We start from the raw sequence: 21518 nt of genomic DNA, 5'->3' as shown, positions 1-21518 counted from the left end.
AAGGTCACCACTCTCCCCATCGGTAGCAATATAGAAGCCAAATGTTGAAGAAACCAAGTCCAATTCTCCTCTGTCTCAGAATCAACAACTCCAAAAGCTAGAGGATAAAACCCTGCAAAACAAAACCAAAAGCACAAGTATAAGCAAAAAAGGGAAACTGCAGTCTGGTTTATGAAAACAAATCTGCTCAAATTTGAAAGGAAACCAAAAGCCAAATCCATGATCCAAGTACTAAAACTAAGTTTAAAACACATTTAAGTTCATGAGCAGTTACAACATTCCCCCAGACATGCAAAAAATATTAATAAAATCGAATTATGAAACAAGAAACTGCAATGCAGTTTCTGCTAAAATTGCAACAAATGAAAATCTGCAATACATTACAGTAACCATACCTTGATTTCCATTCTTTCCCGAAACACAGAGAAGCTGCCCCTTGTACTTGCTCTTCAAAAACGTAGCATCAATGAACAACAAGGGTATGCAATATTGAAATCCAGCAATGCAACCGCCAAAAGACACAAAAAACCGCCGAAAGCGATTAATTCCAGCTTCACAATCAAGAGTGCAGAGAGAACCAGTGTTAGTTTCCTTTACGGCGTCCGCATACCACACTAACTCGTTGAAGGACTTCGACTCATCACCGTGAACATCCAATTTAGCTAACTCTTTGCCAAACCATGCGTGGTAGTATGAAATTGACAATTTAGAATCTTTTCCGAAAAGGTGTGTCTCTATACATCGAGAATTGCCCATTATATGGACAGAATACAAGTTAATTAGGAAAGAACACAGGCTGATATTCAGCCCCTGAAAAACAGCTCACCTTCCACATATACATGTATCTAATTATAGCTAACCTACCACATATACATGTATCTAATTAATGAAAGAATCTGCTGGCATTTAAATCTGATTTCCTTTGACATCCCCCCTCAAATTGATGCTGGTAAATCGACAAGCATCAATTTACTAACGAGGAAATGATGGCGCTGACGTGGCATGGATTTGGTGAAGATATCGGCAATCTGCAGAGTAGTGGAGACATGTGGAAGGGTGATAACCTGATGATCATAGGCCTCTCGGATGGAGTGACAGTCAACCTCGATGTGCTTGGTGCGTTCGTGATAGACGGGGTTGGCTGCAATTTGGATGGCACTTGTGTTATCAGCATGCAGTGGAGTAGGATGAAGTGGACTGAACCCAAGCTCTGTGAGGAGACCACGCAGCCAAATGATCTCGGAGCACGCAGCAGACATGGCGCGATACTCTGCCTCAGTGGATGATTTGGAGACGTGGTCTTGCTTCTTGCATTTCCAAGAGATAAGGGCATCACCAAGAAACATACACCAGCCAGTAGTAGATCTCCTGGTGTCTGGGAAACCAGCCCAATCAGCGTCACTATAGGCCTGAAGCTGAAGAGAAGAACCTGTAGGGAAGAACAAGCCACGACTAGGTGTGCCAAGAATATAGCGAATGATGAGGCGAACGGCAGAAAGATGGTGATGCCTCGAGGCTTGCATGAACTTGCTAACAGTGTGAACAGCATAAGAGATGTCTGGTCGGGTGATGGTTAGATAGATAAGACTACCAACCAGCTTCCGATAGGTAGTAGGATCCTCAATAAGCTCCCCGTCGTCACGTCGATATTTCACATTAAGTTCCATGGGGGTGTCAACGGAAGTAGTGTTGGGGAGGCCGGCTAACTGAACCAGATCTTGACTGTACTTGTGCTGAAGCAAGAAGAGACCATGAGGTTGATGATGGACCTCTAAACCCAAGAAATAAGTGAGGGGACCAAGATCTTTCATGTGGAAAGTAGAATGCAACAAAGTCTGAACTGCAGAGATTGCCTCCAAGTCGGAGCCAGTGATGACAATATCATCCACATAAACAAGAAGAACAACGATACCCATGGATGTCCGTTGTAGAAAAAGAGAGGAGTCATACTGACTCTGAGTGAAAGAAAAACCAAGCAAAGTGGAGCGAAACTTTTCAAACCATACTCGCGGGGCCTGCTTCAAACCATACAAAGAACGTTTCAGTTTGCAAACATCATTAGGTGAGGAAGTAGGCATACCAGAGGGAAATTTCAAGTAAACTTCTTCCTTGAGATCACCATGGAGAAATGCGTTCTTGACATCCATTTGATGTAAGGGCCAGGATTGGGATGCAGCAAGGGCGAGTATGGTGCGGACAGTGGTCATTTTGGCAACTGGTGCGAAGGTCTCATCATAGTCGAGACCATATTCTTGTTTGTTGCCAAGTGCTACTAACCGAGCCTTATAACGGTCTATGGACCCATCAGAATGAAGCTTGATAGAAAACACGAACTTACTGCCAAGGGGTTTCACGGAGGAGGGACATGGAACAACGTCCCAAGTTTGGTTTTCCTCAAGTGCGAGAAGCTCAGTTTCAACCGCTGTCCGCCAACACTCATGTTTCATGGCCTGTGTATAAGACGAAGGAAGAGAAATAGAAGACAAGGTGGCAGTGAAGAGGGAAAGAGGAGAGGAACCAAACCTATCTGGTGGTCTACAAACCCGAGTACTCTGTCTGAGGGGGGGAGGTGCAGTTGCTGGAACAGGAGCAGCAGTCGGGGAAGGAACTGGAGGGGGCTGGGGTGGTGCTGGAGGTTGATGGGAAGTTTTGGAGGAGCGTCGGTGATACACGAGGAGAGGATGAGAAGGGACTGGAGCTGGAGAAGAGATATTTAAAACAGGAGCTGCAGAAGAGTTAGTAAACATAGGCAAAACAGAAAATGAAGGAGAAACGGGGTCGTGATGCGTGGGAAAAAAATACTGATTTTCTAGAAAGATTACATTTCTAGAAACTCGAATGCGTCGCAAATGTGGATAGTAGCAAAGAAAACCTTTATGGTGGACTGAATATCCTAGGAAAGCACACTGGATCGATTGAGCCATGAGTTTTGTGCGTTCATGTGCAGGAAGATGAACATAACAGATACAACCAAATGTACGAAGGTTGGAATAAGATGGAGGGCGACCAAATAACTTGGTGAAAGGAGAGTTGTGGTGCAATGTGGGAGAAGGCAACTTGTTGATGAGATGGACAGCAGTGGAGAGAGCTTCACACCAAAAACGAGAGGGCGTAGATGACTCTAACAGGAGAGTGCGAACAACATCAAGAAGGTGACGGTTCTTCCTTTCAGCCACCCCATTTTGTTGAGGTGTTGAAGGGCAAGACCGTTGAGAGATGATGTCATGAGTCTGTAGGAAATCCTGAAACAAATGAGACATATACTCACCCCCATTGTCAGAACGAAGGATTTTGATATGGGCCGAAAATTGGGTCTGAATATATGCATGAAAAATCTTAAAAACAGAAAAGACTTCATCTTTAGAATGTAGAAAATATATCCATGTGAAACGGCTATAGTCGTCAATAAAAGTGACGAAGTATTTGTAATGAGCATGAGAAGTGACTGGTGCCATACCCCACACATCACTATGTATCAAATCAAAAGGTTGGACCACATGGGGTGTGTGAATAGGAAATGGCAGAGTCTTACTTTTGCCAAGTCTGCAAGAATTGCAATCAAATTGAACAGCACTAAGAGATGGGGATTCTTTATTCCCAAGAAAACCAGATTTCAGTAAATCATGAAGTACAGTAGAGTTTGGATGTCCGAGACGTTTATGCCACGCTCGGTAATCAACATGAGCAGAATTACAAGAGACAAAGGGTGAAAAAAGAAAACACAGGAAATTGAAGAGGAAAAAGACGTCCCACTTTAGGCCCCCTCGCGATCATCCTCCCTGACTGTTGATCCTGCACAACACAACCAGATTTAGAGAATTCCACTTTGCAATCATTATCAACCAACTGACCGACAGACACAAGATTGGTGGTAAGACTAGGAGATACAAAGACATCAGTGAGAGAGGAAGAAACATCACCAGTGGCCGTGATAGGTAAATGATTGCCATCAGCAGTATGAATTTTGAGATTTCCAAAATATTTGTTTACATTGGTAAGAGAATCAGCATTGTTTGTCATATGATGGGAAGCCCCGGAATCAAAGTACCAAGGAGATGATGTAGAGAAGGGTTTACCTGAGAGTCCTAAAGCTGAAAATGCAGAAATGATCATTTGTTGAATCATGTCAGGGGTCACAGGTTGAACAAGAGCACTTTGTGTCAGCGGTACTGCAGTCACAGAACTTCCAGCACTAGAAGAGCCAACGGAGACAGTATATGCGGTCTCTGATTTCTTGGGGGGTCGAGTAGGACATTCCTTGATGATATGGCCATCCTTTTTGCAGTAGTGGCAGAATTTTCGGGGACAATTTGTAGCATAATGACCAAATCCCTTGCAACAAAAACACTGAACAGTGCTCATATCCCTGCCTCGTGGCTTACCTTGTGCTGCATAGGCCACAGGAACAGATGTAGACCGCCGTTGTTCCATGGTGGTTTGAGTGAGAAGGCGCTGTTCCTCGCGAAGGAGATCATTGAGGCATGTATCCAAGGAGGGGACAGATTCTCGGTTCATAAGATTGGATCTGGTGCCTTCAAATTCAGGTCTCAATTTCATTAGAAATTGATCCCTCTGGGTAGTTTCATGGACAGATTGAACAGAACTAAGACCTTCGGATGGTAAGTCAGCATAAACTATATCAGTGTATTCACCCCAAAGATTAGTGAATCTAGAGTAAAAATCAGAGATAGAAAGGCTATCCTGTTGGAAAGCGGCCAATTCATGTTCAAGCTGGAACCGACGAGCAGTGTTTCGTTGACTATAGATCTTCTTCAGGTAAGTCCACATCTGAGCTGCAGTCTGAGATGATCGAAGGTTCAAGATGATATTAGGTTCGACAGATCCTAAAATCCATGTCATAACTTGAGCGTCCTTGACTTCCCACTTGGCGTGCTGGTCTTTGTCTTTGTTTTTGTCAGGAGCTGGGTTACTTCCATCAACATGTCCCCACGCCTCCTTACCTTTGACGAAAATTCCGAAGTGAAACGCCCAAGCAGAGTAGTTCTTGCCATTGAAACGAATCAAAGAAACCTCAGACTTATCCGAAGACATGATGTTAAGAGAACTTGATCAAGAATAACCGAGACTAAGAAACTTGAGAGCAAGAGATAACTGAGACTAAGAGACTTGGGAGCGAGAGATAATTCAGAGCTATAGCTCTGATACCATGACAATTTAGAGTCTTTTCTGAAAAAGGTGTATCTCTATACATCGAGAATTGCCCATTATATGGACAGAATACAAGTTAATTAGGAAAGAACACAGGCTGATATTCAGCCCCTGAAAAACAGCTCACCTTCCATATATACATGTATCTAATTATAGCTAACCTACCACATATACATGTATCTAATTAATGAAAGAATCTGCTGGCATTTAAATATGAAGAATCTGCTGGCATTTAAATCTGATTTCCTTTGACAGAAATGTCTATACCATAATAATCTTTGAACTCGTGTATAATCTCAACTAGCTTCAGCTCTGGTTTTGCACGAATTCTGTCCACAATGAGGGAGGACACCACACGAGACCTCATCATCTTACTCTTTGATTCCCGTATCCGACCCGCACATGTATGAACATTATTTAACGTCCGAATTACAAAACTGCCAGTAGCTTCACAACGAGAAGCATAAACACGCCAGCTGCAACCCTCCAATTTCTTATTCGAACAAACAGCAACCACCCGCTTCTTGTCATTGCCGGCATATAAAAAAATTAAATCCTACTTCAAGAGCGTACTTGCACAATTTCAACCGGAACTCCTCTGCACCACCGTCAAACTTCTGCCCCACATGATGTATGTATGTCTCCCACTCATTTGACAACAAAGGCTTAGCACTTGCTCTCTTCGACCTGCCCAAAAACTCGTTTCTGTCTTCGACAGTACTAGAACACGACGACTCGCCCTTTTCACATGCTATCAACTCCTTATTTACACAAAAATCACCACTATATTCACTGATCCCGCATAAATCCTTCACTAAAATATCAACAGTCTTCTCATTTGATATCAACAAAAATGTCCTCATCAAGTCCAAATCGCTATCCGTTTCTAGAAAACAACTCGGATAACTGGGCACCGAATACCGTAATGTGAAACAACCCAACTGCAAACCCCTAAACCTCAGACACAAAGTCTTCAAAATATCAACCATGGATGACTCTGATGAAACTGAAAACATGATGGTTTCCGACTTATATGTGCACTTGGCAATGACACACACCTCCATTAGCCTTGAAAATGCAAACAAAACAACAAACAAAAACAGAAAACAATTAAAATCACTAAATAATGTACATGAGCAGTTGTAACATTCCAATAGAAATCCAAATATTAGTATGAAATCGAATTATGAAACAAGAAACTGCACTACAGTTTATAGTCAAAAACTGAAATAACATAAACAACATTGCACTTTATGTGATAACATACCCTTAAATTTGAATAGAAACCAAAAGAAAACCATGTTCAAAGTACTAAAACTTAGATAAAAACACATTTAACTCCATGAGCAGTTGTAACATTGCCTTTATGAAACCAGAAACTGCAATGCAGTTTCTGCCAACACTCCAACAAACAGATGCAGTTTATAATAGAGGAGGCAAAACAAATCGAATAGAAACCAAAAGGAAACCACGTTAAAAGTACTAAAACTAATATCAAAACACATTTAACTCCATGAGCAGTTGTAACATTGCCTTTATGAAACCAGAAACTGCAATGCAGTTTCTGCCAACACTCCAACAAACAGATGCAGTTTATAACAGAGGAGGAAAAAAAAATCGAGCCACAAAACTGAGCCACAAGATCGCGCCACAAAATCGAACCACAAAACTGAGCTCGAAAAACCCAAAACTGAAAGATTCGGCATGATAATCGAATGAAAGATTATCCAATTAGAAGGAAACAAGATTCGGCATGATAATCGAACGAAAAAGATTCGGCATGATAATCGAACAAAAAAACTGACAGATTCGGCATGATAATCAAACGAAAAAGGAAGAAATAAAAGGAAAACCAACCAGAAAATTGAGCTCCAACGGCGAGAACGAAAACGAAAACGAAAACGAACGAAATCTGCCTGCCAAACGAACGAAATTAGCCTGCCAAACGAACGAAATCTGCTGCCAAAAAAACGAGGACGAAAACGAAACAGAGAAGAACGAGGACGAAAACGAAATCTGCTGCCAATACTCGCGCCTTGTTTAAACATTCAGGGGCAAAAGCGTCATTTACTTTGTAGGTTTACAAATGGGCCAGGTTTTTTAAGAAGAAGGGTAGAATTGTCTTATCAGTTGTTAAATTTTACCTGGCCCAACGAATCTGGGCCTCTCTTTGGGCTAATCCAAAATAGTAATTTTTTCCTAGGTATTAAAACTAAAACCAAAATATCCAATATCTTACAAACTAATTAATAAAGTTAATTATGTCTAAAACCTAATTTTTCTTTAAATCAATGGCATGTATCTTCCAGGTTCCTTTAGATTTGAGAGAATGAAAATATGATATGGGTTTTGTTTCGGAAAGGATTCCACATTTTATTTTCATAATCTGAATCGTCTATTTCTTAGGTATTCCTTCAAAGATCATCCTTACAAAAAAATTACTTGAATCTGAAATCATTTTACAACTCAATCGATGGTTGCATTTTAGTGTTTTCTTGAAGCACCAGGATCGTCAATTTTGTTGATCACAATTGAATGTCTTAATGGTTTCTCATTTTGCTAATTTTTTTGTAAGGATAGTCTTTGAATGAAGACTTAAAAAATGGACGGTTCGGATTGTTGAAATAAAATTTATATCAGACCTTACAATGGTTTTCGAGTTTAGAAAGGGGATTGAAATACCATCATCGTCCCTCTCCAAACACTATACGCAGAAATTTCCCTAAATTCGCTTTTCGTCCTTCATACCTAACCCATTATTAGAGGTCAATCCCTACAAAGACCGTAACCAACAAGGAAAATTGCCATCCCTAGACATAAGGATCAAATTGGGTTGATTTGGGTCTTTGTTTGGGGATAGTGGGGGACCATGTGGGTTCATGCCAAAAATACCCTCTAAAAGTTGTTCACGTAAGAGTGCATAAGGTATGTTTCAGTGCCACGTAGACATATAACGCATGGACTAATGATCTAACTAATGAGAAGGGTTGAATGCAAATTTTATAGGGATTTGTGTATGCCTTTACAAATGTCCAACAAATTGTATATGAAGTTAAAAGATGAGTGATTTTTTATTTTTTATTTTTGGTCGTAATGGGTCATAATTTGAGGTGTTTTATCTAGTAAGGGGAAAATGAGATGAGAGTGAGAATTGGATGAGATTGAGAGGATGAGAGGAATGAGTAATAAAAGTGAAAATAATTGGAAATACTTTTGTCACTCATCTCTTCCATCATCTTTTCACATCTTTTCTTTAAATCTTATCTCCACTCTCTTTTTCAATTCCATCCTAAAATACTCTATTTTTTGTTGGTGAATGTGGAAGAAAGAAAATCTTGAAGTGAATAAAATAAACAGGTAGAGTGAGTCAAAGAGGCGTAGTTGAGCATCTAAACTTGAGATAGCGAGTGCCGAGGCACGATCCCTCCATATTTTATTCAGTGTTGAGGGAATTTTGATTCCCACCGCTTCCACTGCTTCAAATTATGGCGTCATCACCATTTAAGAATCAGCTGTCTGATTCTCTCAATCTCTTTTTCTTTTTTTGTTTTCTTTTAAATTTCTTATATTACGATTCCCTCAATCTCTTTCAAGCTCACTCTCTATCTCTCTCTGTGTAATCCTTGCTAAGCCATTGGTTGACTTTAAAGCGTGAAGTACAATGTCCTCGATTGGTTTCTTGCGTACGTGTATGTGGGGTCCATATGCAGAAGTGAGAATCTTTCTCACACAACAATAGCCTGGAATCAGAATAAGTCATGTTTTCTAAGGAGAAGAGGCCCAGATTGAAACTTTGGAATTGTGGGGAGATATCACAAAGAACTAGGACAAGGAAATAGCCTCTTGAAAGCTCTTTATAAGGTTTTCCGTTGTTTCTGTTCCTTGTCTTGCAGACAGTTTTTATGGGTATTGCAGAAAAAAGTATATGAATGATACAAGAAAACTACCCACTTGGGTATCCACAAGAATCCTCACACAGTGAGTTATTCTTATTCCTTTTTTTCTTCGTTTTTGGTTCTGTTCTGGTTTTATTTGTCCTGGGTCAGAAACTAGATTAGTTCTGGTATTATGAAATGCTTGATTTCAGTCTCTCTTTCTTGATGGAACTATTTCTTTCACTTTCTTCTGCTAAAATTGGAATCTTGAACGCAAAGTTGGTAGAAGACTTGTAGAGTATTTTCGAAGAAGATGTAGAAAGTGGGTTTTTTTTTTTTAATTATTATATTTTGTTCTGCCTTCCCCTTTTGAACTTGAATCATTGATATTTGCAATTTTTATGGATATGGGAGGCCAAGGTTCTCCGTTGAAATTCTATTCTATTATACTATTACTGTGTTAGATACTGGTGGTGATTTGATTAGTTTTTGCTACTTTGAGAATATAATCCTTTACCAGAAAAGAAAAGAAAAGAAAAAAGAGAATATAATCTTCCTGCAATGACGTATGTTTGTGTTTTAGTTTTGATTTGTTAACTTTACTTTCCTTAATTCTCTATGAAAATTTGTTTGCAATTTCTTCTGTTATTTTTTGTACTCAAAAGATTCTTGTTTATGGTATTGGGGAATTTGGACAAACTAGGACTTGAAGGCAGGACGCTAAAGACGTAAATTGTTCCTAAGATATCTTCATTTTTTATAGCTCAAAGACAGCTTGGTTTTTGGGACCTAAAGGTTCTAGAATACAGCTGAGCATAATCTAGAAAGTGGGGCTTGTGCACAAAGGTCATCATGGACGATGATGTGTTATCACCAGCTACCATGATGGGAGCTCAACCTGATTCCGCTACGGATTTAGACTTCATGGATGAACTGTTCTTAGAGGGATGCTGGTTGGAAACCACAGATGGACCTGAATTTCCTAATCAAAGCCACGCCAATTCTAGTGCCCATATAAACCCCTCAGTTTTTTGGCATACGTTGGAGGCGAATGGCAATTTGACCATGAACCCATCTGAAAACAGTAATCAAGAAGTGATACAAACATCATTCTTCAAACAACTGCATGAAGGTCTTGTGAATCCTCAGTTTCCGAGCCAGAATATGATAGATGTTGATGGGTACTCTGGTCACTCAGCAGATCCTACAATTAGAAGTTATGAATTGAACAGAAGGTGGTGGATTGGTCCCTTAGAAAATCAACGTCCTGCATCATCTGTGATGGAGAGACTAATGAGGGCTCTTGTGTGCATTCGAGATGTCATGAGAGACAAAAATGTTCTTGTACAAGTATGGGTGCCTGTAAATAAAGGGGGTAGAAATGTTTTAACTACTAATGATGACCTTTTCTCGCTTGATTCTAGCTGTCCCAGGCTTTCCAAATATCGAGACATCTCTGTTAATTATGAATTCTCAACTGGAGAGGATTCTACGGATTTGGTTAAGGGGTTGCCAGGCCGGGTTTTCTCAGGTCAGGTTCCTGAGTGGACTCCTGATGTTCGATTCTTCAGAAGTGACGAGTACCCACGGGTTGACTATGCTCAACGTTATGATGTACGTGGAACTCTAGCTCTTCCTATATTTGAACAAGGTAGTAGGACTTGCTTGGGTGTGATTGAGGTTGTTACAACCACCCAAAAGATAAAGTATCAACTTGAGCTTGAAAGTGTTTGCAAGGCACTTGAGGTCTGTTCTCTTTCCTTGAATTAGAATTTCGTACTTCATTTCGGTTTTTTCCTTTCAATCAGGTCAGTGAATGCAGTGTAAATTGGTGCAAGAGGCAGTTGGAGCTTATTAGTATTGTTATGAATATTAACAGATAATTTTACAAAAGTTGACATCAATCAAAGTCCCATCATTCCTTAGAGATGTAATAACTGATAATCATGTTGTCGAAACATATTATGTCTTTCATTTTTCGGTAACTTTTAGTTCTTTTTGGAGAATCCCTATGTTAAATTAAAGTGTGGCCATCTGATCTTAACATTGTAAAACTTCTTGCTTCATTTTCTTATGCTTTCATATTAATAACTAGGGTTCTTTTGTTAATCCTCTAGTCTTGTTTCCCAAATTGAGAGGATAAGTAATGAATTCGGACTTAAATTACGAGAAGGAAAGCAACCCATGATCTTTTAACAGATATTCATTCACACCTGATGAATGGGACACTTAATTTTTTATTTATTTATTTTTTTTTCCGGTCTAAAATTTGGAAACCTAATTCTGATGCTTATCACTATGAGCTTTCTGAATCGGTGCATATAAAGTCCAACTTAATGATGGACATATGATTAGAAATGAACTATCTTTTGTCCCCATGTTTACTTTCATTCAAGTTACTGAGAATAAGAGTGACAACTTTATCTTATATCTTAGCAGATAAACGTCCCTTTATGTTTTATTCATAATAGTTTGGTCATGTGTCTCTCTTCCTGTCTTCCATTAAAAAAAAGAAAAATGCTTTTTTTTTTTTCCTCATCAGCGAGTATTTTTTCTTTGATGTCTGTGATTATAGCTTTAAAGATACAAGTAATTGAATTCCAAATAAAATGTCTTTTTTGGGGTCAAAATTCCAAATACAGTGTAAGTTACCAATTATTGTAAGCTTGCGATATGAAACTTTCTTAGATCCATATTCCTTTAATAAGGACTTTTGAGATTCATATCACAAGCATATAATGACTTGTTTGTAATTCTTTGCAGGCTATTCATATGAATATTTTTTTCTGATCTGGACAAGTTTTATCATTTGCAGGCTGTTGATCTTCAAAGTTCTAGAAATGGGAGTACTCAAAACGTAAAGGTAAACGGATAATTTCCCTGAAGAAAAATTGATTTATTAGATGTTCACGTTATTCCAATTTTCTTTTAAAGTCATCTGGTGGGATTATTTTAGCAGGTGTGTATCAAGCCCTATCAAGCTGCATTACCCGAGATCCAAGAGGTCTTGAGATCTGCATGCGAGACACACAAATTGCCTTTGGCACAAACTTGGGTGTCATGCATCCAACAAGGCAAAGATGGGTGCAGACATTCTGATGACAACTACGTTCACTGTGTTTCAACTGTGGATCATGCTTTCCATGTGACTGATCCTTATATCGAGGGATTTCATGAAGCTTGCTCTGAGCATCACTTGTTAAAAGGCCAAGGCATTGTTGGGAAAGCTTTTATGACCAATCAACCATGCTTCTCAGATGACATAACCTCCTGTGTCAAGACAGAGTATCCTCTATCTCACCATGCCAGGATGTTCGGATTGCATGCAGCCGTTGCAATACGTCTAAGGAGCATGAAAACTGGTTCAACTGATTTTGTTCTGGAGTTCTTCTTGCCAGTGGAGTGCAGGGATCCAGAAGAACAGAAAAAGATGCTAAATTCACTGTCCTTAATTATACAACAGATTTGCCGGAGCTTACGGGTTGTCACAGACAAGGAACTAGAGGAGGAATCTGATTTTCCTGTCAGTGAGATGATAGTCTCTTCGGATCCGAGACCTAGTGGTATTGCCAGTTTCACAGAGGTCCAACTGAGTGGTAATGATGTCTCAATATTCCCAATGGAAAATCCAAGGGAGGTGCTGGGTGTGAAATCCTCAAAGTTAAGGCAACATCAACCAGATTCTTACCTAAAGGTTGGTGTCAAGTGTGGGAGAGAGTGTTCTGCTTTGGGTGAGGGTAGCTTCTCAAGTGTTGGTGTGAGCAAGACAAGAGAGAAAAGACGTACTAAGGCAGAAAAAGCCATCACCTTGGAAGTTCTTAGAAAATATTTTTCTGGCAGCCTAAAAGATGCTGCAAATAGTATTGGAGGTAAGCATTTCTTGCAATAGACCTGGTTCCTATTTCATGTTTTAGTTCTTATGAATGCTTGTATGGCATTTTGCTAACTGTTTGTATACTTTCCGCAATTTAATGGTTGTTTTATATGTACGGATTGTATAATCTACATATGTGCGTTGTAGTCTTCCAAAATGAGGTTTCTCATGTTCGTATTTTCTGTTACACCTCCTAAATTTGAAGTGAATTACACGAGTTCCACAATACTAGCACACAATAGTATCTGCTGTTTTCAATATTTATGTGGATTATGTTAGACTTTCTACTGTCAACATTTTGATGTATTTCTTTCGTCATTGGTTTTTTTTCCTTTGTCAATTTATCGTATTTAGTTTGCTCCACAACCTTGAAAAGGATATGCAGACAACACGGGATTAAACGTTGGCCATCTCGAAAAATTAAGAAGGTTGGTCACTCTTTACAGAAACTCCAACTTGTAATTGACTCAGTCGAAGGCGCATCTGGGGCTTTCCAAATCAACTCTTTCTATACAAACTTCCCAGAGTTAACATCTCCGAATTTATCGGGGACAAGCCCATTTTCAACCTCAAAGCTGAGTGATCAGCCAATGCCAACAAACTTGTCACCTGAAGGTGGTGTTGTCAGCCCCCAGGCTACTGCATCAAAATCACCCTCATCTTCATGCAGTCAGAGTTCCAGTTCAAGCCAATGCTGTTCCAGCAGGACACAGCAACATCGCCCCACATGTAATGTCACTGGTGATGATGATCCAATTGTTGGATATAACTCTGGCGATGGTGTGCTAAAGAGGGTCAGAAGTGAAGCAGAGTTGCATGCCTTTGGTCAAGATCGAACACAGCTACTGCCAAGATCCCAGAGCCATAAAATTCTCAACGAGCTGCAAAAATTGCAGCCTATTCCACCTTCACTGAAGAATAATGGGGTAGCTCAAGAAGGGGAGGTTCAAAGAGTAAAAGTCGCATACGGAGATGAGAAAACCCGGTTTCGCATGCAAAGTGATTGGAGATATGAAGATTTGGTGCAAGAAATCGCAAAGCGATTTAGTGTAGAAGACATGAGTAAATTTTATATCAAGTACTTGGATGATGACTCAGAGTGGGTCTTATTAACATGTGATGCTGATTTAGAGGAGTGTATTGATGTATGCAGATCGTCACAGAGCAATACAATTAAGCTCTCTCTCCATCTTTCTCGTCATCATTTGGAAAGGTTTATAGGTACAGGTGGCCCGTCATGATGCTCCCTGAGTTGCAAAACTGAGGTAGCAGCGTATTTCCTTCTACAAAAATGGAGGCGCACCTTCCTTTATTAATAGTAGGGAGGGATGTTGAAGCCTCCGCTGTTGGAGTATGAAATCTTGACAATGTCGACAAAAAGTAATGTAAAAGAAAAATGCAAGTTCTGTGTCTCACAGAACTGAAAGCAAGGATACTGGAAAAGAACTATTTGGGTGCTGCATGTTAAACTGCAGTTATTTGGGGATGTCGAGCTTAAGCCATTGGTTAAAGTGTACTATGTTGGTCTATTAGCTAGTTGATAGTGTTTGCTTTCAGTTCTTTTAATTACAAGCTAGTTGTTGATAGTTGTCTGTATATTTTAGTGAATGAACATAATTCCTTTTCAATAATAAAGTAGGCCTATTTTCGAAGTTTAACTAACCAATACCTGAAGTTTGTCATACAATCATCTTTGTCCTCCTAGTTTGACTCATTTTTCATTTTGATTCATGTCTTTCAAGTTTAACAATTTTAATCCTGTAAATGAGTTTAGTTTTCGATCAAGTCTAAATCGTGAACTACGTCAAATAAATTGATGTAGAGTTTTTCAGTTGAAATTAACATGGAATTACTGTTCTGAAATTACATTTTACCTCAAGGACTTGGAAGTATATTGAGGCAGCTTTAGCCTTTTTTTTATTATAAGATATATGCTTGGTAAAAAAGTTTTGGTGACTTTTCTTGATATTCCTTGAGCTTCAAGAAAGCCCATTCTTTAAATAATTAGTGTACTTTGAATTTTGGATGGAAGGACTTCAAATGAGGAATTTGAGTTTGAATTTTTGAGATCTCAGCAGCATATCTTTGGATAATAGATTGTTTGTTTCTATGATATGTGATGCAGGGAGAACGTGGTGGGAAATGAAATAGATTAATGGATAGGTTTGATATAGAGATACGGTCCACTATCTCCTACTGCAAGGACCACCCTACAACTGCAGTCAACTAGAAAAATTAAAAGAACAACTCTCTATGATCAGATGCTATCCATTCCGAGGAGTTTGCTCTTGTGAATCAAACCGGTGGTAGTTCTCTTTTTTTTAAAAAAATAAATAAATCAGGTAGAGAGGGGAACTTGAACCTCTTTTAATATTGAAAAGAGAAATATCAATAAACTGTGAGCTAGTTTGTGTAGTTATTCTTAACACGGATTTCGAACTTAAAACCTCTTTCAGTATTGGAAAAGTGAAAGTACTAGTACTAAGAGCTAGTTGGTGATAGTGGTTCACAACCCTCTCTGCAATTGCAACCATGTTGTGTTTTGGCAGAGACATCACAAGACAACTCCAACAACCATCAAGAAATTGCAAAAAGAAATTTATTTTTTTCGATAATTAATGTTTTTAATAATTCTGCAATTGGATGTATCCTAAATTCGAAACATTCATTGCTTTAAAATTCCGACTTCTTGACTCTTGCTTGTCAAAATTTCTTTATAGAACCATCTGTGGGAGAAATTTTCCCCACGAGAATATTCGCCCAAGATTCCTTCGTCTTCTCCGCCTCTCTTTCTCCCTGCAAAACAAATCGGAGTAAAAGGACCACACCCGGGGGGTGTTGGCCAAAGGCCCTCCGATGCCTAAGTTAGGTAGGGTAATTCAAGGAAAACCGGGTGGCCGGAGCCGTGTGTGGTGGCCGGAGCCTTGTGTGAGAGAGAGAAAGAGAGGGGGTGGCTAGGGTTTTTGAGAAATAACTTCTGTAGAGTTTTAGTAGGAATTTAGGCGTACCTCAACCATTGTGTGTGGCTATGCTTTTATAGAGGTCTCGGAGGCTAGGGTTTCAGAGGAATAATTCCGTAGATGGAAGGGAATTATTCCTCCCCATTTTGGAATTGATTTGATTAATTAGGGATTTGATTAATTAGGGTAAATCAAATCCCTAATTGTGGTAGGTATCAAATCAATCCTGATTCAATTTAGGCAACTCCTCATTTAATTGGGGATCGTGGTATTTAACCAAATCAAATCTCAACCTAATTAGGTAACGTTCAATTTAATTGGATAATTCCCAATTAAATTGAGTAACTCCCAATTAGGTTGATTAATTCCCAATTTGGTCAAATAATCCCCAAATGGTAGGAATTATTTGACCTAGGGTTTGATTTAATTAGGTTCCCACAAATGCCCCTCAGCTTTTGCATTGAGCGTGGTGGCATGTAGGAGATGTAAATTATCCGTTGGGCTGTCCAGCTGTAACTGGGCTTCCTTCGTGGACTTGGGCTCTCGCGTAGAGGAGGCTTTTTACTCGGGCTATCCAGCTGTAACTAGGCTGGAGGTGCGCGATCTGCCGCTGGAGCAGGTGGCAGTTTGGGTCGTCTTTTTTGTGGCTGATCCAAATTGCTTCAATTCCTTCTTTTTTTTGTGCCATGAACTAGGATCAATATGAGTCAAGGCGATCATGTGCGAAGCATGAACGTGTTGAAAGTCAGCGGCAGATAGGAAGAGAAGGTTGGCGACGGTCCGCTCGTTCTTCTCACCTACTGTGATGGTAAGTTGCATCCTTTTGATCTGCTACAGTTGCCATGGAATTCTTTGTTGTGTATCTGACTAACTTCCATCTTCTACTTGCAGAGAATGACATTTGCAAGAAACTCGATCTCGGCCCGAACATGACCAAGGTTCAGCAAGCTCTGAACATCCCTATCAGGTTCCTTGAATGGCGTTGGTTGCTGAGCAAACATCGAAATGAGGTTGGTGCTCTGCCCCCAGCCGGAGATGTTGGAAGATGGAAGCTGTATGACTAGGGGCCTAGATGATCTGCTAGTTGAGCAGGTGGAGTCCTCGATCGAACTTCCTCCTTCTGCCACGAGCAAGTCTTCTTTAAGGGGGGGTCTAATGTGCTGAGAAGATCCCCATGGGATTTGCTCCTTTTTCATCTATAGAGATCAAGTGCCTCATCAACGCGAACGACAAGAAAGTCAATAGCATGCATAAGGTCTGGGATATTTTGCTCCAGTCTCTGCCCGAACTGCCCAAAACCCGTGATCTGCCTTATAAGAAGGTTGTTGAGAAGCAAGGTTTTGGTCGCCTGCGCTGATCCAAGGATCAAATTGAGAGGACTGTACCTCTATCCACGACTACGACTCGTCTATAAAGCCTCGAACAGTTAAGCGTGAAGCTAACTCAATGTCGCAAGTTGCAGCAAAGAGAGCTAAAGAGTCGTCTGCTAGAGCAAAATGTCCTTCAGTTGCACGAACTACCGATCCGGGAGTTGGTGACAGCTCTGCTGGTCATGTTGAAGCCACGGAGGCGTCCAAGCATGAAATTGCTGCTAATGCATACAAGCTGTGCAGGAACGGTGCTCTTCCTTGTTGCCCTCTCGAACATGAGGATGATGAGTAGCTCTATCTCGACTTGCTGCTTAAAGTGAGCAGATCAATGCTGTGAATGTAGAAGCAGTTGAAGAGCATGTGGCAGATGAAGCTGCAATGGTGGAAGAAAACGCCAAATGTGGTGCAACTAATGAGGCTAAGGCGGATGCGAAGGAGCAGGCAGCCGAGGCGGTTGAGCAAGTTGTGCCGGTTGGGCAGAATGAGGCTGTTGCCAGCGCAGTTGAGGATGTGATCGGCTAAGGGTCACCTGCTGAAGTTCCCTAGTAGTTGTAGTCCATTTTTGCTATTTTTGAACTTTGTTATTTTCTTTCAATAAGTGGTCTTTGGTTGACCATCTTACTTTTTGTTGAACTTGGCTTATTGGCCGCTTTGTTATTGAATTTTCAGTTGTCTTTCAAACTTCAATTCTCATTGTATCTTGTAAGTGTGCGTCCAGAGACATAGCACTTGAAAGACATAGCACTTGAAGGAGACTCCATTGAGTTTGTACTTGTGAAGTAGCTTGTCTGCAATGGAGAGAAGGCTCGTCGCCTGTGTGTGTATGTCGGGGGACATAACGCATGAAAATGACTCCATTGAGTTTGTGCTCCGAGGAGCAGCTTGTCTGCAATGGAGGTAAGGCTTGTCGCATGTAGGCGTATGTCAGGAACATAGCGCTTGAAAAGACTCCATTGAGTTCGTGCTCCGGGGAGCAGCTTGTCTGCGATGAAGGTAAGGCTTGTCACCTGTGAGCGTATGTCGGGGACATAGCTCTTAAAAAAGACTCCATTGAGTTCGTGCTCCGGGGAGCAGCTTGTCTGCAATGGAGGTAAGGCTTGTCGCCTGTGAGCGTATGTCGGGGACATAGCTCTTAAAAAAAAGACTCCATTGAGTTTGTGCTCCGGGGAGTAACTTGTCTGCAATGGAGGTCAGGCTTGTCGCCTGTGAGCGTATGTTGGGGACATAGCTCTTAAAAAGACTCCATTGAGTTCGTGCTCCGGGGAGCAGCTTGTCTGCAATGGAGGTAAGGCTTGTGCCTGTGAGCGTATGTCGGGGACATAGCTCTTAAAAAGGACTCCATTGAGTTCGTGCTCCGGGGAGCAGCTTGTCTGTAATGGAGGTAAGGCTTGTCGCCTTTGTGTATATGTTTGTGGGACATAAAGCTTGAAAAAGGTACTTTATTGAAAAGCTTGCTCTTGTATTGATGTTGGGGTGAATACATTGCTTTATTGAATAAAGGAAATTAATAACATAGGTAACATCAAAAGCAGTTTGCCTTTAATAGAAGTACGGGAGGCTCGTCGTCTGCTAGGAGTCGAGCTGGTAAGCGAAGAGCTTTATGGATAGTATCTCCGAAGGTGGTGGGCATTCCATTGTCTTGGAATTTCCTTCCCTTCTAGAGTGTCGAGGGTGTAACTTCCTCTGCCCCCAGATCGGCTGATCATGTAGGGGCCTTCCCAATTTGGCTTCATTTTCTTTGATCCTTGCCTTGGTGATGTGATAAAAGTCTTTCTGAGCACAAGGTCTCCAGGCCGAAACTGTCTGATCTTGACCTTCTTATTGTAGTAGGATGCCAACTGCTGCTGGTAGGCAGCAACTCGAACAATGGCCTTTTCTCGTTCTTCTTCGAGCAGGTCAAGGTTGACTCTCATCTGCCTGCAGTTTTGGTCAAGACTGCCCACTTCAATGCTCATGGAAGGGACTGTGATGTGTGGAGGAATGATTGCCTCCGTCCCATAGGCCAAGGAAAATGGTGTTTCTCCGGTCGATCTCCTTTTGGTTGTGCGATAAGCCCATAGAACTCCTGGCAGCTCGTCGACCCATTTTCCTTCTGCGCCTTCCAATCTTTTCTTTAGGCAGTCCAGCACGATCTTGTTGGATGCCTCTGCTTGACCATTGCCTTGCGGGTATCTGGGAGTTGACAGGTGTTGCTTGATGCCATACTTCGTAAAAAATGCAGTGATCTGCCTGCCCACGAACTGTGTACCATTGTCAGTAACTATCGATTGCGGACAACCGAATCTGCAGATGATGTTCTTCCAGATGAAACGTTCAACGTCAGCTTCCTTGGTAGAAGACAAAGCCTCGGCCTCGATCCACTTAGTGAAGTAATCAGTGGCAACGATCATCATCTCCTTATTGGCAGGTGCTATCGGCATAGGTCCCACCAAGTCAATGGCCCACTGCATGAACGGCCATGGGCTGTTCTGCGGATGGTATTCCTCAGCTGGCAAACCAGGGACTGGCTTGTACCGTTGGCATCGATCACATCTTCGAGCATACTCCGTGGAATCTTTACGCATGGTAGGCCGAAAATAGCCGATGCTGAGAGCCTTCTGAGCAAGCGACCTGCCTCCAGCGTGATTTCCGCATTCGCCGTCGTGTATTTTGCAGAGAACCTCGAGCGTTTGCGGGTACTTGATGCAAGTGAGATGAGGCCCGTAGTATGATCTGCGGATAAGCATGTCGCCTTTCATGTAATATCTTGCAGCCTTCTGCTTGATTTTTCTGGCCTCGAATTTGTCTTGGGGCAAGTTTTCATTCACTAGGTAGTCGATGATGGGTTCTTGCCAGCTAGGATCCTCGTCGATCTGCATCAGGTCTGGTTGTTCTGCCTCTTCTATGCTAGGCTGATCAAGGTGTTCGACAGGGATGGAGCGTCTGAATTGGGTATCCAGTGCTGATCCTAAGCTTGCCAGCGCATCTGCGTGCGCGTTCTCTGCTCGGGGCACCTGTTGGATGGTGAAGGTGGGAAACGCCTTCAACAACTCTTGGACTTTGTCAAGGTACAAGATCATCCTTGGGTGCTTCGCCATGTATTCTCCTGAGGCTTGACTTGTGATCAGCTGGGAATCTGAGTAGATGGCCAGCTTCTTGATTGATAGTTCCTTTGCCAGGCGCAAGCCAGCGAGCAATGCCTCGTACTCTGCCTCGTTATTGGAAGCTGGGAAGCCAAGTGTGATAGCTTGCTCCAACAGGGTTCCATCTGGAGTGATGATGACGACGCCTGCTCCAGCTCCTTTCTGGTTCGACGCTCCATCTACGCGTAGCTGCCACATGTCTCTGGGTTGGCCATGTTCCGCGGAGGTCTTGTCTGCTCTCGAACTTTCCTTCTTTTTGCTGACCAGCTTCTCTTCTCCGGCTGATGGTGTGAATTCTGCAACAAAGTCTGCTAAAGCCTGGGCTTTTATAGCAGTCTTTGGCCGGTAGAGGAGGTCGTATTGGCTTAGTTCTATTGCCCACTTCATAAGCCGCTGAGAAGCATCAGGGCTGTGGAGGATTGATCTCAAAGGAGAATCAGTCATAACGATGACTCGGTGAGCTTGGTAATAAGGCCGCAGCTTTCGCGCGGAAACGACAAGGGCCAAAATGAGCTTCTCCAATTTTGGGTAGCGAGTCTCTGCATCGAGGAGAGCTTTTGACGTATAGAATATCGGATGTTGGGCCCCAAGTTCTTCTCGGATGAGAGCTGAGCTGATGGCTGAGTCTGACATTGCCAGGTACACGAACAAGTCTTCACCAAGAATTGGCTTCGAGAGCAAGGGAGGTGAAGTAAGGTAGGTCTTTAGACTCTGGAAAGCTACTTCGCACTCCTCGTCCCACTTGTCTTTTTGCCCCTTCTTCAAAGCTTTGAAGAATGGTCTGCACTTGTCGGTAGACTTTGAGAGGAATCGGTTGAGAGTTGCTGCTCTGCCCGTCAGACTTTGTATTTCTTTCACTGTGGAAGGTGACTTCATCTCGAGGATGGCTTTAATTTGGCGTGGGTGTGCCTCGATACCTCGTTGTGTGACTAAGTACCCCAAGAATCGGCCGGATGATACACCGAACGTGCATTTACTTGGATTCAGCTTCATGCGGTATTGGCGGAGCAGGCTGAATGCCTCGGTGAGGTTTTTGAGGTGGTCTCCACGCTTGGGGGCTTTGACCAGCATATCATCCACGTAGACTTCCATGGTTCTGCCAATCTGCTCCTTGAAAATCTTATTCACGAGCCTTTGGTATGTTGCTC

At 41.7% G+C, this 21518-nt stretch overlaps 2 protein-coding genes across 4 annotated transcripts in view; one reads left to right on the top strand and one right to left on the bottom strand.

Annotated features, from left to right (window-relative positions):
• The first annotated feature begins 8487 nt into the window (after positions 1-8487).
• On the top strand, positions 8488-14584 carry LOC117627532 (protein NLP5-like). Of its 3 annotated transcripts, none has more exons than XM_034359655.1 (5): positions 8488-9147; positions 9808-10790; positions 11860-11907; positions 12001-12913; positions 13273-14584. In XM_034359655.1, exons 2-5 carry the CDS (start codon positions 9897-9899, stop codon positions 14157-14159), a joined length of 2742 nt encoding a protein of 913 aa, XP_034215546.1. In that variant the 5' UTR covers positions 8488-9147; positions 9808-9896; the 3' UTR covers positions 14160-14584. The 3 variants fall into 3 exon arrangements, with proteins under 3 accessions (XP_034215546.1, XP_034215547.1, XP_034215545.1); XM_034359656.1 differs by having other exon boundaries at positions 9748-10790; positions 12004-12913; XM_034359654.1 differs by having other exon boundaries at positions 9748-10790.
• A 4262-nt stretch (positions 14585-18846) lies between these two features.
• LOC117627498 overlaps positions 18847-21518 on the bottom strand; it is a 6511-nt gene continuing 3839 nt past the window's right edge. The window contains exon 2 of the mRNA XM_034359615.1: positions 18847-21474. Coding sequence (XP_034215506.1) covers positions 18847-21474 — 2628 coding nt within the window. The remainder of the gene's footprint in view (positions 21475-21518) is intronic.

This window comes from Prunus dulcis, chromosome 5, assembly GCF_902201215.1.
Source record: "Prunus dulcis chromosome 5, ALMONDv2, whole genome shotgun sequence".
Lineage (NCBI taxonomy): Eukaryota > Viridiplantae > Streptophyta > Magnoliopsida > Rosales > Rosaceae > Prunus > Prunus dulcis.
Note: the sequence above shows the minus strand (reverse complement) of the source record. Positions and strands in the feature narration are given on the sequence as shown.